This window comes from Bison bison, unplaced genomic scaffold (assembly GCF_000754665.1).
Source record: "Bison bison bison isolate TAMUID 2011002044 unplaced genomic scaffold, Bison_UMD1.0 scf7180017864241, whole genome shotgun sequence".
Taxonomy (NCBI): Eukaryota; Metazoa; Chordata; class Mammalia; order Artiodactyla; family Bovidae; genus Bison; species Bison bison.
Window position 1 is genome coordinate 1,278,429 of NW_011494813.1, and position 16,162 is coordinate 1,294,590.

At 37.0% G+C, this 16,162-nt stretch overlaps 1 protein-coding gene across 3 annotated transcripts in view; it reads left to right on the forward strand.

Annotated features, from left to right (window-relative positions):
• LOC104993635 (chromosome unknown open reading frame, human C8orf89) overlaps window positions 1–11,698 on the forward strand; it is a 17,437-nt gene extending 5,739 nt beyond the window's left edge. For 2 of the 3 annotated variants that reach the window (XM_010846951.1, XM_010846950.1), the window contains exons 3-6: window positions 310–405; window positions 2,680–2,735; window positions 9,386–9,424; window positions 11,422–11,698. In XM_010846951.1, coding sequence (XP_010845253.1) covers window positions 310–405; window positions 2,680–2,735; window positions 9,386–9,424; window positions 11,422–11,570 — 340 coding nt within the window. In that variant the 3' untranslated portion in view covers window positions 11,571–11,698. The remainder of the gene's footprint in view (window positions 1–309; window positions 406–2,679; window positions 2,736–9,385; window positions 9,425–11,421) is intronic. The other variant, XM_010846952.1, reaches the window with a different exon arrangement.
• The last annotated feature ends 4,464 nt before the right edge of the window (window positions 11,699–16,162 follow it).

Below are 16,162 nucleotides of genomic sequence, written 5' to 3' on the forward strand. Positions count from 1 at the left end.
AAAAATAAAGTCTGACACTGTTTCCACTGTTTCCCCATCTATTTCCAATGAAGTGATGGGACCGGATGCCATGATCTTCGTTTTCTGAATGTTGAGCTTTAAGCCAACTTTTTCACTCTCCACTTTCACTTTCATCAAGAGGCTTTTTCGTTCCTCTTCACTTTCTGCCATAAGGGTGGTGTCATCTGCATATCTGAGGTTATTGATATTTCTCCCGGCGATCTTGATTCCAGCTTGTGTTTCTTCCAGCCCAGCGTTTGTGCTTGGTGGACGTAAATATTATTTCTTTTTCCTGTGTCTTTATTTTAGCCATTCTACTGAGAACATATCAAGTTGCCTACAAGTATTTTATTCTCCTCTACATATTGCACAACGCCCTGTGAAAGGACAGTCTTGGCAAAGCAGGAAAGTACTCATTTTTGTCTGTCTTGTATACAATCCCTTACCCTTTAAAAAAAAAAAATCTCTGTATATATGGATATTTGATTTTATACTCTGATAAAAGTTTAATGTGTTTTTAAGTTTCTTTAGTGATAAAATTTTTCAGTGAACTGCAAGATGATGTATTGTGGTAATGTAATTGAAAATAGTCCTAGAGGTGAAGTGCATTTAAAAGTTACAGTTGACTATTCTGCATATGATATGATAAACTGCCATCAGCTGTCATACTAGCAGACCTGAAGCAATGATTTGTAAGTTTAATTCCATTAAATTAATATTATGAAACTGACACAATATGACCTCTCAACTCACCAGTGTTATCTTTAAAAGTTCTCTGCAGCCAAGCACAAGATATTTGTTCTGATATTTGATACTGTTTTTTTAAAAATGTATGTTCTGTGTTTTTTGAGGACATGACGCTAGTGGTAAAGAGCCCATCTGCCAAGGCAGGAGATGTAGGAGACGCAGGTTCGATCCCTAGGTCAGGAAGATCCCCTGGAGAAGGGCATGGCAACCCACTCCAGTGTTCTTGCCTGGAGAATCTCCATGGATAGAGAAGCCTGGTGGGCTGTAGTCCATAGGGTCGCAAAGAATCAAGACACAACTGAAGCGACTTAGCACAGGCATGCACAAAGCCCTTCACACTAAGAAGATTAATCATAGAATTTCAGTTGTCTCTCAGAAGGTGCAAGAGAATCTGAGGAGTATCCTTTTTTTTTTTTTTTCTGAGGAGTATCCTTAGGGACCACTAAAAGCTTATTACATAACAATCAGTAAGGCTGGTCTTGAGTTCCAACCTCAGTGTAAATACTAGGTATACTTACCTCAACTGTACCCATATTTGATGTCTAGGAGAGGTGATGTTGCCATGGTAATAAGTTGCTCCGATACCTCCAAGCAGCCATGTAGGCTGACTTTGTTTAGTGTATTACATGGATTAAGAATGAATATATGTTTTGATTGGATAGAGGGGGAAAAAGTTATAGCTGGTTTGTAAGTTTAGTGTACTTACAAGAAATTTGGAATGCTTATGAGTTATCTTACCTACGGCCAATTTGATCATGATGTATTTCCTCTAATAACTTACTCATTATCTAGGTTTATTTGTAGGAATAGAAGTTGATTATGACAAAATTCCAATTGTGGTAATTAATAGGTAAAAAGAGCACAAATAACTGATAGTTGGTATCTGGCTTAAAAAGAGTGAAAAGGCTGGCTTAAAACTCAACATTCAAAAAACATTGCATCCAGTCCCATCACTTCATGGCAAATAGATGGGGAAACAATGGAAACAGTGAGAGACTTTATTTTCTTGGGCTCCAAAATCACTGCAAATGGTGACTGCAGCCATGTAATTAAAAGATGCTTGCTCCTTGGAAAAAAAGCTATGACCAACCTAGACAGCATATTAAAAAGCAGAGACATTACTTTGCTGACCAAGTTCTGTCTAGTCAAAGTTATGGTTTTTCCAGTAGTCATGTATGGATGTGAGAGTTGGACCATGAAGTAAGCTGAGTGCTGAAGAATTGATGCTTTTGAACTGTGGTGATGGAGAAGACTTCTGAGAGTCCCTTGGACTGCAAGGAGATCCTAAAGGAAATCAGTCCTGAATATTCATTGGAAGAACTGATGCTGAAGCTGAAGCTCCGATCCTTTGACCACCTGATGTGAAGAACTGACTCATGGGAAAAGACCCTGATGCTGGGAAAGATTGAAGGCAGGAGGAGGAGGGAATGACAGAGGATGAGATGGTTGGATGGTATCACCACCCGATGGACATGAGTTTGAGCAAGCTCCAGAAGTTGGTGATGGACAGGGAAGCCTGACGTGCTGCAGTCCATGGGGTTGCAAAGAGTTGACTGAGCGACTGAACTGAACTGAACTGGTATCTGGCATATCTAAATATTATGCTAATTAATCTTAAGTCCCTTCCTCTAGCATTCCCTGAATCATGATTAGTTATAAGTTCAGATAAAGGTGGGAAAAGGATGACATAGCACTCACCCGTTGGTAAAATTTGTTAGCAAAAACCAAGATACTGAGTTGGTTCATATCTGCCTCTGATGTGGTTATTTGTGATGGGAGGAGTTTCCTTCCTTTAATGTTTATTTAATTTTTATATGATGTCCTTCAACAAGTGAATTTCACTGAAAGCAAGTTTCTTGTCTCAAAGTATTTTAAAAAATTAATGTACCCTGGATTTATATAAAGTGAATTTATGAAAATATATAATTTTAGGTTAAAGAAGACTAAGCCCACATGTACTGTGACACCACTTCAGGAGAAATCAAAAGGTAAGCTGGATCATCTTTTTCTCCTACGACTTGTCTTATGAAGGGTGTGAAAATACTTATCTTTTTTAAAACTTCCTTTCTTTCCACTGACTTAATTGTCTTTGTTTTGTCAATTTTTCTTTTAAGCTGTGCTTGTTTTATCAACTTAAGTGCATGTTGTGTTCACTATATACATGCCTTTATCATGTCATGTTGGAAGATGGAGCGAATAAACAGTACCTCTCAAAATGAGGAGGCACCTTGAGACCGAAAACCAAGGCAGACAGTGCCATTGAATCAATGGATCAGCTTATTATATGGTGATTTATTCACAGGGTGGGAGTTCCAGGGTGAACGACGACTGGAAACATCTGTAGCTGCACTCTGCATTACCGAGTGGCCGTTGGACAAATTTATAGTTAACCTAGCGTATGGGGGTATATGCTTAGAAACAGGAAGAACATTCCTAAGTCAAGATTTATGAATGGGTAACTATTCTCATGGGTGTCAGGAATATGTCAGGGAAGGTCTTCATCATTGTTTGGAGACCACCTGGTCCTTATGATTTGTTGTTGTTTAGTCACTAAGTCGTGTCTGATTCTTGCAGCCCCATGGACTGTACCCTGCCAGGCAATATGGAAAACAGTATGGAGGTTCCTCAAAAAAATTAAAAATAAAGCTACCATGTAATCCATCAATCTCAGTACTGGATATATTTCCAAAAGAAATGAAATCCATATCTCAAAGAGATCTGAACTCACATATTCACTGCAGCATTATTCACAACAGCCAGGATATGGAAACAACCTAGGTGTCCATTGACAGATAAATGGATAAAGAAGATGCAGTGTATATATATATATATATATACCCAATGGAATATTACTTTGACATAAAAAAATAAGGAAATCCTACCTTTGTAACAGTGTGGATGAACCCAGAACACTTTATACAAGTGAAAGAAGTCAGATAGAGAAAGACAAATACCGCATGGTATCACTTATATGTAGAATTTTTTAAAATGTCAAACAGAGACAGGGTAGAATAGTGGTTATCAGTGAGTGGGGACTGAGGAAAATGGGGAGCTGTTTTGGAGATATAATGTACAGCATGGTGACTGAAGTTAGTAATACTATATGGTGTATTGAAGTTTGCTGAGCAAGTAGAATTTTAAGTGTTCTCATCTCCTCTGCTCCTCAAAAAGGTAAACAAGTAAGATGATTGATGTGTTAACTAACTTAATTATGATAATCATTTTACAATGTATATGTATATCAAGTCATCAGTGAGTGAGTGAGTGAGTGAGTGAGAGTAGCTCAGTGTTTGACTCATTGCGACCCTATGGACCATAGTCTGCCAGGCTCCTCAGTTTGTGGAATTCTCCAGGCAAGAATGCTAGAGTGGGTTGCCATTTCCTTCTTCAGGGGATCTTCCCAACCCAGGGATCGAACCCAGGTCTCCTGCATTGTAGGCGGTTTCTTTACTGTCTTACCAGGGAAGCAAGTCATCAGTGGTATATTTTAAACATACACAATTTGTATCATATATGCCTCAATAAAATTGGTAAAATATGGAAAACTATATTATAGGATTAGTAAAATGAAAGATAGAGCATTATGAAAGTACCCAATTAAAGTGAAGAGAGAAAGATAATACAGAACAGAATATGCAAAGACAATATGTGATAAGATAAAACTACTTTACACATGTATAATTCTAATTCCAGATTAAGAGGAGCAAGAGAAAGTGAGACAAGCAGTATTTACTTACTGGCTGAGAATTTCCCAAATTGACTGAAAAATACCAAACAATGGATACAAAAATTCTATGAACCTCCAGCAGAATAGCAACAAAGAAAATCATAGTTAGTCACATTATAGTAAAAAGGCTAAATATTAAAAAAAAAAAAGAAAAAAGATAAGTTCTCTTCCGCAGAGCAATGGTAAGACATACAACTGACTTTCCAATGGAGACAATGGAAGCAAGAAGACAAAGCAGTGGTATTTTCAAGTGCTGAATGACAGTAACTGCCAAACTCAATTTGAATATACAATGAAAATATCCTTAAAAGTAAAAACAAAATAAAGACATTATTATTCAAATGGAAGTTGAAAGATTTAATTGTCAGTAGAGCTACACTAAAAGAAATATTAAAGAAATAATGATACAAGATGAAAGCATGACAACTTGTAAAGGAAAGAGAAGCAGTAGCAGTAGTATTTTCTTAAGAAGTTTAAAATATATGTAGAAATGAAATACAGTAATACCACAGAAGTGGGATGGGGCATACATGGAGTTAAAATGTTGTAAGCTCCTTGCATTATTTGAAATATAGTAATTAAGTTAAAGTAGATTGTAGGGACTTCCCCTTGGTGGTCCAATGGTTAAGACTCTATGCTTCCTGATTGGGGAGAAGATCCCACACACCACATAGCACAACCAAGAAATAAAATTTCTTTTAAAAAGTCAATTGTAATATGTCAAAGAGGTATGATAAAATCTGTATGATAACCACTAAAAGAAAAGGATACAAGTAACAAGATTATAGGGAAATAGAAAAGTAAAAAATATTTAATCATCTCAAAGCAAGAAAAGAGGAAAAAAAGAAATATGAAATAGGACAAATAGAAAACAACTAGTAATATTAAAATTAAACATACAATAAATACATTGGATATAAGTGGACTAAATATTTCAGCTAAAAACAAAACCCATCAGACTAATAAAAATAATTATATGCTGGTTATAAGAAGTGAAGTGAAAGTCGCTCAGTCATGTCCGACTCTTTGCGATCCCATGGACTATAGAGTCCATAGAATTCTCCAGGCCAGAATACTGGAGTGGGTAGCCTTTCCTTTTTCTCCAGGGGATTTTCTCAACCCAGGTTATAAGAAGCACACCTTAAAAGGGCAGGAAAGATCGAAAATAGAAGGATAGAAAAATATAAACCATGTAAATGGTAATTAAAAGAAAGCTTGTTATAGCTACACTAACATCAAACAAAATAAACTTCAAAGCAGGAAGTATTATGCACAGTAGAGTGATATTTCATAGTAACAGAAGGATTAATACAACAGAAAGATTTAACCATCCTAAATTTGTATGCTCTATTAACATAAAATACACAAAGATCAAAGGAATGTAATGAAAAGGAAAGTAGACATTATAGGAGATTTTTAAACAAATATCAAATAAGACTGCAGTGGAATTAAACTAGAAATCAGTAATTAAAAATAATTATAAAATCCCACAGAGGTTTGGGTATTAAGAAATGTACTTTTAAGTAACTTGTGAGTCAAAGGAGAAATACAGTGGAATTTACATATTAGTTTGAACTGAAGGATGATGAAAATATGATACGTCAAAACTCCTTGGGTATAGTAAAAACATAGCTTTTAGGGAAACTTAAAGCATGAAGTACCTGTATTAGAAAAGATGAAAGGCTTAATAAGCAATGATTTTAATATTAATCTCAAGAATTTAACAAAAGAACAGCATATTAAATTCAAAGAAAATGAAAAAGTAATCAAGAGCAAAAATCAACAAAGTAGAAAACAAATATTCAATCAGGAAAAATCAACAAGAGCCAAATGTTAGTTTTTTAAAAACATGAATAAAATTGATAAATGTCTAGCAAGACTGACAGGAGAGAGAGAGATTATCAGTATCATATAAAAAAAAGAAACCACAACCTAGCAGAATTGGCACTGGTAAATTCTTCCAGCATTTATATATTTATTTTTAATTGGAGGATAATTGCTTTACAACTGTTGTGTTGATTTCTGCCATACAGCAACACGAATCAGTCATAAGTCTACGCATATCCCCTCCCTCTGGAGCCTCTTTCCCACCCACCCCTCATCCCACCCTTCTGGGTTGAGCTCCCTGTGCTATATCGCAGCTTCCCACTGGTCACCTGCTTTACACAAGGTAATGCATGTATGTTGATGCTGCTTTCTGTCTGTCCCACCCTCTCCTTTCCCCCCTGTGTCCTCTAGTCCTTCCCCTGCACCTGCATCTCTATTCCTGCCTGCAAATAGGTTCATCAGTACCATTCTTCTAGATTCCACATATGTTATGTGTTAATATCCGATATTCGTTTTTCTCTTTCTGACTTACTTCACTCTGTATAACAGGCTCTAGGTTCATCCACCTCAGTTCAGCTGACTCACATTCATTCCTTCTTATGGCTGAGAAATATTCCATTGTATATATGTATCATAACTTCTTTATCCAACATTCAATTTTAAAAAGCTGTGTGATATAAATAATTCCAGAAAATAGGAAAAGAAGGAACACTTGAAGACCCATTTTATCAGGTCACTAACCTTGATTCTAAAACCTAGCTTTGACCTTATAAGAAACTTAAAATTATAGACCAATTTTTCTTAAGAAAATAGAAATAAAAATTCTAAACAAGACTTATCAATTCAAATTCAGTGATATATAAGAAGGATAATGCAACATACCATGTCAGATTTATCTAAGAAATGTGAGATTGATTTAACATTAGAAAAGCAATTGATGTCTATCATCTTGTTAATAGAATAAAGGAGAAACTGCATATGTTCTCTTTAATAATTGTAAAAGATATTTTAATAGGATTCAATATTCATGATTAAAAATATTTTTAGCAAACTATGAGTAGAAGGGAACTTTCTTAATTTGATAAAGATGGTCTTTAAAAAACCTACAGTAAACAGTACACTCAAACAACTAATGGGTCAAAGAAGAAGTCACAAGGGAATTTTGAAATATCTGGGAACAAATAAAAATTTAAAAATGCAACATACCTATAGATTGCAGCAAAAGCAATGTGCTGAGTGAAATTTATAGTGGCAAACACATTAAAAAAAAAAGGATCTTGAGTGAACCACATAAACTTACACCTCAAGGAATTAGAAAAAGAAGAATAAATTAAGCCCAAACTTAGCAGAAGGAAGAAAATAATAAACATTAGAGAAAAGACAAATGAGCTTCCTTGGTGACTCAGTGACAAGAATCTGCCTGCATTGCAGGAGATGCAGGATCGATCCCTGGGTTGGGAAGATCCCCTGGAGAAGGAAGTGGCAACTTATTCCGGTGTTCTTGCCTGGGAAATCCCATGAACAGAGGAGCCTGGTGGGCTACAGTCCATGGGGTTGCAACAGAGTGGGACATGACTCAGTGACTAAACAGCAAAAACAACAAAGTGAAACAGAACAGAAAACAAATCAACAGGACCAAGACTCAATTTTTAGAAAAGATAAAGTTGACAAATCCTCGGTTACACTAGAAAAAAACAGAGAAGACACAAATAGTTAAAATTCGGAATGAAAGAGGAGACATCATAACTGATTACAGAAATAAAAAGGATTATAAGAAGCTACTGTGAACAATTATGTCAACAAATTGGGGAACCTAGAAAAAAATGGGTAAGTTCATAGAAACGTACAGCCTACCCAGACTGAATCATGAACAAGGGACAGGCTGTGCAGAGCTGTAGTAGAACTATTGAGGAGATTGAAGCAGTTATCAAATACATCCCACAAAAACAGTAAGTCCAGAAGTCTAGGATAAGAGGACTATAGTTTTAAAATTTGCACATTTGCTCATATCGTATTGGTTCACACTCACTAACAAAGCTATACTTAGCTCTAAAGCAAGCTGAGAAAGGTAATCTCTCCCTTTTAGCTGGCCTTGTCCTCAGCTAAAATTCTGTTTTGGAAAGAGTAAAAAGTTTTGAAAAGATCATTAGTAGTCTGCCATAATTCTTTTACGATTAAAATTTATAGCTTTCTCTTGCAGATATTTGGAAATGTAGTTAATTTTTACAATTTAATCTTCCAGTCATCCACCTTGATAAAGTCTCTTGTTATTTCTTGATTTATGTTTTATATTGTGTATATATATTAATATATGAAATATATAATTTTTTAGTTCTTTATGTAGATTACCATATGTGAATGATGTCAGTTTTATTCTTTCTTTCCAAAGGTTTTTCCTACCCCCCACCCAAGCTTTCATTTCTCTAATTTTACTAAGCTGACTGGGACCACCAATACAGTGGTGGATAGAAATGAAAAATAGGCATCTTTGACTTGTTTCTGATTTTAAAGGAAACTCCCTTAATGTTTTCTCATAAAGAATGATGTGTAGTGTATGTTTTGCGTAGATATCCTTTATCAAGATAAAGAAATTCTCTTTAATTTGCTCAGAGTTTTTTATTTTAAAAACAAATGAAAGTTTAATTTTATCAAACATTTTCTTCTGAATTGATTGAAATGATCTTGTGATTTTCTGTTTAATTTTCTAATGTGAAAAATGACATTTGTAGATGTTTTTTTTAATGTTCAGCCAGTTTTACATCCCTGGGATACTCACATTTAAGGCATAATTCATTATCATTTTGTGTACTACCATATTTAATATTTTGCTAGGTTTTTAAAATCTATCTTAATGAGTGAGACTACCACTAATTTTCTCTTTGCCTGAATTCAGTGTCAAGATTATAATGCCTTCATGAAATAAACTGGGGAGTATTCTGCTTTTTCTTTCCTCTGAAGGATATGACCTAAAATTGGAATGATTTCTACCTTGAAAGTCTGATAGAGTTCATTTGTAAAATTATTTGGATCACTTGTTTTCTTTAGAGGAATTTTTTAATATTAATTCAATCATTTTAATTTTAGGACTCTTAAGGCATTGTAATTCTCCTTCCATCAATTTTGGTAAGTTATATTTTCTAGAATTTTGCAGTTTTGTCTGCATTTTCAAATTTATTGGCATGAAGTTTAGTTTTTGTTCCATCTGTACTTCTCCTAATATTAGTTATTTAGGTCTTCTGTTTTTTTTCTTAATTAATTGAACCAGAGAATTTCCCTTTTTTATTAGTTTTTTCAAGGAAGAATTTTTATCTTTAAAAAAATTTTTCTTTTTGTAAGTTTGTTTTCTACTTCATTGAATTTTCTTTCCTGTATTACATCCTTCTTCCATATTCTTTTGGAGAAGGAAATGGCAACCCACTCCAGTATTCTTGCCTGGAAAACTTCATGGCCAGAAGAGCCTGGTGGGCTATAATCCACAGGCTCGAAAAGAGTCACCCACCACCGAGCGACTAAGCACATCCATATTCTTTGGGTTGTTCTTTTCCTAATGTATGTCTTATATTGAGCTTATTAATTTCAATCTTCTTTTCTAAAACAGGAATTTTAAGGTATAAACCTTTCTATGTACAACTTTTGCTACATCACACAAGTTTTGTAATTTTTCTTTATCAGTTAGTTATAAGTATTTTTAATGTTTATTACAGTTTATTTTTGATGAGTGAATAGTTTAGAATGTGTATATATTTCTAAATATTTGAGAATCTTAGAATTTATTGTTAGTTTCCAATTTAATTGCATTGGTCTGTATGATACCAGTTCTTTGAATTGTTTTGAGGTTTGCTTAATGCTTGCTCAGTGCTCAGTCTCTCAGTTGTGTCCGGCTCTTTTTGACCCCATGGACTGTAGCCCTGTTTTCTCCTCTGTCCATGGGATTTTCCAGGAAAGAATACTGCAGTGGATTGTCATTTCCTTCTCCAATAATTCTTAGAATCTACTTTTTGCAGCCAAAGACTCTAAGTGTCCAGTTCATTGTACTGCTAAGAACTGGAATCCTGCTCAGCTCTTCCCCTCTACTCTTTCTCTGAAATTTCCACTCTAATTACACACTGAAATAAAACAAACAAAAATACCAACTGCACTGGAGAACTGAAGACAGTTTTTATTTTTGGCACTTGAAACTGCAGTTAAATAATAGTATTTTAAAGAAATATGGATCAGTCTATTACTATTAAAGCCTTGTATGTTTCTAAATAGAAGAATTTATACATATTACATAGGAACTTTGAATGATGGATCTTGATTTAAATCCTGCCTCTAACAACTTCTAAACTCTTTTTTAAATCTGTAATCCAAGACAGTACTAGTTACTGACTTCATAGTATTGATGTGTAGATGATATAGATGAAAAATACTTGACATACAAGAGATCATTCAATTAATGTTATCTATTATTATTGTTATTATTCTCCTTCTATAATAGAAACTTCATTATTGCTGTTTCAGTGAGTGACTTATTTTATAACTTTACTGTTTTACTTCACTTAACATTTATGAGAAATGGTTTTATTTGGAGATGATAACAAACTCCGATTTAGTTTTATATCATTAAATACCGGCATTGAGCATTTTTGAGTTCAATATTTTTTGGATGACTTGTCATCCCTGTGGCTCAGGCGGTGAAGAATCAGCCTGCAGTGCAGGAGACCCAGGTTCGATTCCTGGGTCAGGAAGATCCTGTGGAGAAGGGAATGGCAACCCACTCCAGTATTCTTGCCTGGAGAATCCTCATGGACAGAAGATCCTGGCGGGCTACAGTCCATGGGGTCACAAAGAGCTGGACAGGACTGAACGACTGAATGCTTTCACTTTGCCATTCCACTCACTTAGAAACTTAAGTGGCTTTCATCTCTACTTCAAAGAATGTTATATGAAGAACTGATGTTGCTGCTGCTAAGTCGCTTCAGTCGTGTCCGACTCTGTGTTACCCCATAGACGGCAGCCTAGCGGTGTTTAATGGTCATTTGAGGAAAAGATATTTCATTTGTACTCTAAAGAGAGTATCGTTCATGTGTGCTTAATTCAATTGTAATAAGTGTTTTTTGTTTGTTGTTTGTTTACAGGTTCTGGCTTCAGCGATCCTCTCGCTGGAGCATCATCTCAGTACTTACAGAGACTTTCCAACATGGCCGTTTTGGAGTATGACACCATTCGTCAAGAAACAAGCAAAAAATCTAAAAAGAGCAAGAAACGAGAGCTTCGAGACTGCTGATTATCATACACTATGATGCTTTCTTCACTGACTTTTAAAGTTTATATTTTTCCTTTCTTTTCTTTTTTGATATGTGATATGATGTGCAATGATTTACATAAAAATGGAAATGTAAATAGGAAATAAATGTTTTCTGTTATATATGAAATATATTGTATTTTGTTAGTCTCACAGAGACACTAAGATAATTATTTTTATAGTTGATACACATAAGCATAAGAAAAATTTTAGTCTGTCAATTTTATGCACATCAGTTACACCTTTGGATTCTATTTGATAAATGCTTTTTGAGTGTCTGTCTGTACGATGAGCTTTGCTAGAAGCTGCAACAGATACAAGAGTGAGTCTTTGTTTTGGGGGTTAGAAGGCACCCAGTGAGAGCCTCAACTTGTCCCTGCTTGAGTTTGGAAGCAGTTTTGAGATAAGTATTCAAGCAGATGAAAATGAGAATATTCGCTTTGTTTGCTGATAAAACTTGGAAAGGAAATGCTGCCTGAGATGTACGGCGGCAGTGGATTTCCTAACACTGAACATGAGAATTGAGCAAATGCACATCAGGTATCGCTGATGTGCGACAACCTCAGGCTCACCTGCTCAGTCAGGCCTTTACTGCCAGGCAGAACAAGGCATCGCTCCTGCATACATAAGGCATCCCTGAAGGGAAAGGGGATGGAAGAGAGACCCGCTGTACCTCTGTCGGGAGGAGGAAGGTCTAGGTCGAGAGGAGAAAACCTTCCTCAGGATAGCCTGAGGAAGGACTTGCCTGGCAGTCCAGTGGTTAAGACTTGACTTTTCAATGCTGGTTCAGTCCCCTGGAAATTTTTTCTTTGATTGCATCTTTGAGTATTCACTCTTTCTGTCCCATATTTTTGAATTCTCTACTTCAGGAACACCAAATATGCTTGAGATCATCTTTTATCTGTTTTAAATATCTGGAGTACTAGAAACTTAAGATTTGTCAATATTTTTCTCTTTATTAATCTCCTGATTAATCTGTGGGACTTTTTTTCTCACCCAGCTGTGCTGGCCATTGATGATTTTAGCGTTTCTTTCAGGTCAAGAATTCACCACTGTGTCCGGCAAGATGAGGGTATTATTTTCCCTTTCACAGACAGAGAAATTGTGATTTAATAACTTACCCAAGTTCCCAGAGCTCTCAGGTTCCACAGCCTGTATTTGAACCTGCGCTGTCCTGAATCCCATGTCCCTGCTTTCTCCATCACAGTACAGCTTCTTTGAAAATGTCATCTTGAATGTCCTTCCAGCTCAAAAAATGCTCATGGGCAGGTCCATACCTGCCCTACTCAGACTCAGCCATCAACAGCATCTAACTGATGGGCCATTTGTGTTGGGCACTTGAGGAGAGCTGTGTGAACAAAGTCAACTGTCCCTAATTCCTCCTTCTTCACTCCATTTAGGATGTGAAGCATCAGGGGAGAAAGAGTTTAACTTTCCCACCTCAGGAAATCAGGAGGACTATTATAAACCCTAAGGTATATTTAAAATTTAAATAATCACTGGCATCTTTGTAGTAATTTGTGGTTTATAAAGCACTTACAGTCACATGATCTCATTAGCGCCTTGAAAGATGAGGTTACATGGGGCTATTATGTATGGACACTTTCATTGATGATGATAGTAGGGGGTTCCCATCGTGCTACATGGCTGCTGACAAGCAGCTCCACAACACCTGGTCATCAGGAACACTTTATAAAGCTCCTTTAGGTCCATTGTAGACCCACATAATCAGTCATATAATTTCAAGTGCTTAACATGTATTTGTTTTTTCTATCCGGATTTTTCTCCTTTGAAAATAAGCGGGGACTGCCCATTGGAATTATGAACTAGCTCCTATTGGGATAGGTTTGGGGTGTTGAATAGATGACCACTGTCAGCAAATAGCCCTAACTGACCTAAGGTCTGCTTTAGAATAAATATTTGTGATTCCTCAAGCAGTTTTTACCTCTTAATGTACAGCTTTTTCAGAATGCTCATTATGGTCTGTATCCTGATTGATGCCTGTGTTTAAAGAAGTATAGAAATTGCCACCAGAACCTGATGATTCCACCAAACTGTTGAGCTAAACACAGGAAATGTGTGAGTTCACATTTACGGACACAACTTACTTTCCTCGGAATATAAGTGGACACCTATATAAAATGGACAGATGAGGGGAAGAATGCTTTTGATGCATGGAGTGTTTTTCTTGGGTCATTTGTTAATCTCATACTAAAGAGATATCAGCCTGTCATTTTTCTACAACTCCACAAACGAGAATAATCCAAGATAACATGCACATGAAGAGAAGCCAAAAACCTACCTCCCAAAAATGACCTGGTGAAACAATGCCATCAAGGAGCTCATCCTAAAGTTGATAACTCTGGGGGCTGTGACAGATTTGAAGTCTATGCTTATAGAGCATTGTTTTGGCAACAATAAAAAGATGGATGAAAAGAAAGGGCATTCTGACCCATGACAAGTCAATGTAATTTAATACAAATGTATTTTAGAAGATTAAGTGCATTCAAAAACTGATTTACATTTTCGAAGATTTGGCACATAAACTTGAAACAATTTCAGATGACTATCCACCCCCCAACTACCAATCCTATTTGGACTATCCCTCCTGAGATCCAGCCCAGGGTCAGGGAGGTGGCCTCAGGGGGCCAGACTGAAGCCCCACATGGCCAGTTGGTTGCTGGCTGTCACGTGTGTTGCTATCAGAGTGGACTTTAGATCTTCTAGTCACATAGTGAGTATCTTTGCCCAGCCAGATGGAGTTCTGAGAGTCAGGTTAGAATAGAGGCTAACACTTGGGGTCTGATGTCAGGCTGCACGCGTACCAAGTTGCTTCAGGTGTGTCTGACTCTTTGCAGCCCTATTGACTATAGCCCGCCAGGCTCCTCTATCTGTGGGATTCTCCAAGCGAATACTGGAGTGGGTTGCATGCCCTCCTCCAAGGGATACTCCTGACCCAGGAACTGAATTCACATCTCCCGGAAGCCCTGATATCAGGCTGCCTGGGGTCAAATCTCCACCCTGAAACTTGGTAGCTGTTTAACTGTGGTCAGGTTTCTTTGCTTCCCCAAGTGTCATCTGGAAAATTGAGATGTTAAAAAAAAAACACACATACAATAATACTAACACCTCCTTCTCGGGGGGTGTTGGGAGTGTTAAGGAAATAACGTGTATAAAGCTCTGAACCCCATTTCTGCCACTTGGAGTTTAATCTTTATTTTAATCCTTGAGGATGGTTCCCATCTTGGCGTGTGGGGAGGGCGGGTGTGGGAAACAGACGCCCTACAGAATAGCTCTGTAAGCCGAGAAGAGCTGATCAAACACTCTCCCCAATTTGGAAGGGGTTGAGTGAGATACAGTTACAAATTCCTGATTTTCTTTTCAATCTTGGCAGAAAGGGTATAATTTTAATAAGATGAAAGGGGGCTTGCAGGCTCCTGACAACAAAGAAAATCACCACTGTGTTTGAGCCTTCTCCGAATAGTCTTGAGGAACCCGATTAAGGAATCTGGAGTGAAGGGAGACCCTGGTGCTCCCCACTGAGACACGGTTTGCCCTCTGGGGTGCAGGGAGCAGAGAGGAACCCAACTGGAGTCCTCTTTTGATAACTGCTGAGGTTAAGATAGGGATGGTGGTGCAAGTGCGTTAAGACTTTTTCCAGTATTCCTGAGCTCTCCTGCCAGGCTGGCGGCTCTGATGTCTTAAATGAAAGTGAAAGTGAAGTTGCTCAGTCGTGTCCGACTCTTAGCAACCTCATGGACTGCAGCCCACCAGGCTCCTCCGTCCATGGGATTTCCAGGCAAGAATACGACCTGTTCACAATTGTGAAATTAGGGAAAAGTGAGTATGTCCCTACTCCGTTTTGGAAAGATAAGTAAATACTCATATCAGAGTTCAAATGTTGATACATATTCTCTTCAGTGAACTTTTACATTGGACGTTTTCTTTCCCCTTCACTTTCCAAGTAAAGAACAGCAATATCCAACTCATGTTATTTTGGTTCAAGAAAACAGCAGAGGGACTTCCCTGATGGTCCAGTGGTTAAGACTTCACCTTCCAATGCTGGGGGTTCGGGTTCTATCCCTGATTGGAGATCTAAGACCCCACATGCATTGAGGCCAAAAAAACAAAATACAAAACAGAGGCAATATTGTAAACAAATCCAATAAAGACTATAAATACGGTCCACATCAAAAAAAAATGAAAAGAAAACAGCAGAGAATCTGATTCCTTTACACACACTCCTGCCAGGCTGTCTCTTCCTTTCAGTGTTTTTCTTTTTTCTTTATTCACAGCTCTGTTGCCCGGTGTTTAACATGAATGCAAGAAAGACACATATGAACAATGCACTTGAAATTGTCTGTCATGAGTGACTTAACTATAGTATTCTGTTTCTGTCTTGAAAGCAGTTGTCTCCGCTCCCCACCCCCACTCCCTTAGTTGCCAAGGAAGTATTAATATTACTAGAAGTCTGAAAACAGTAAACTGTAAAAGTTGTTACCTGCTAAGAGGGAGTATGACATCTCCATGGAGACCTGTGAACTGAGGATGGATACAAAGCAGGTGACATTTAC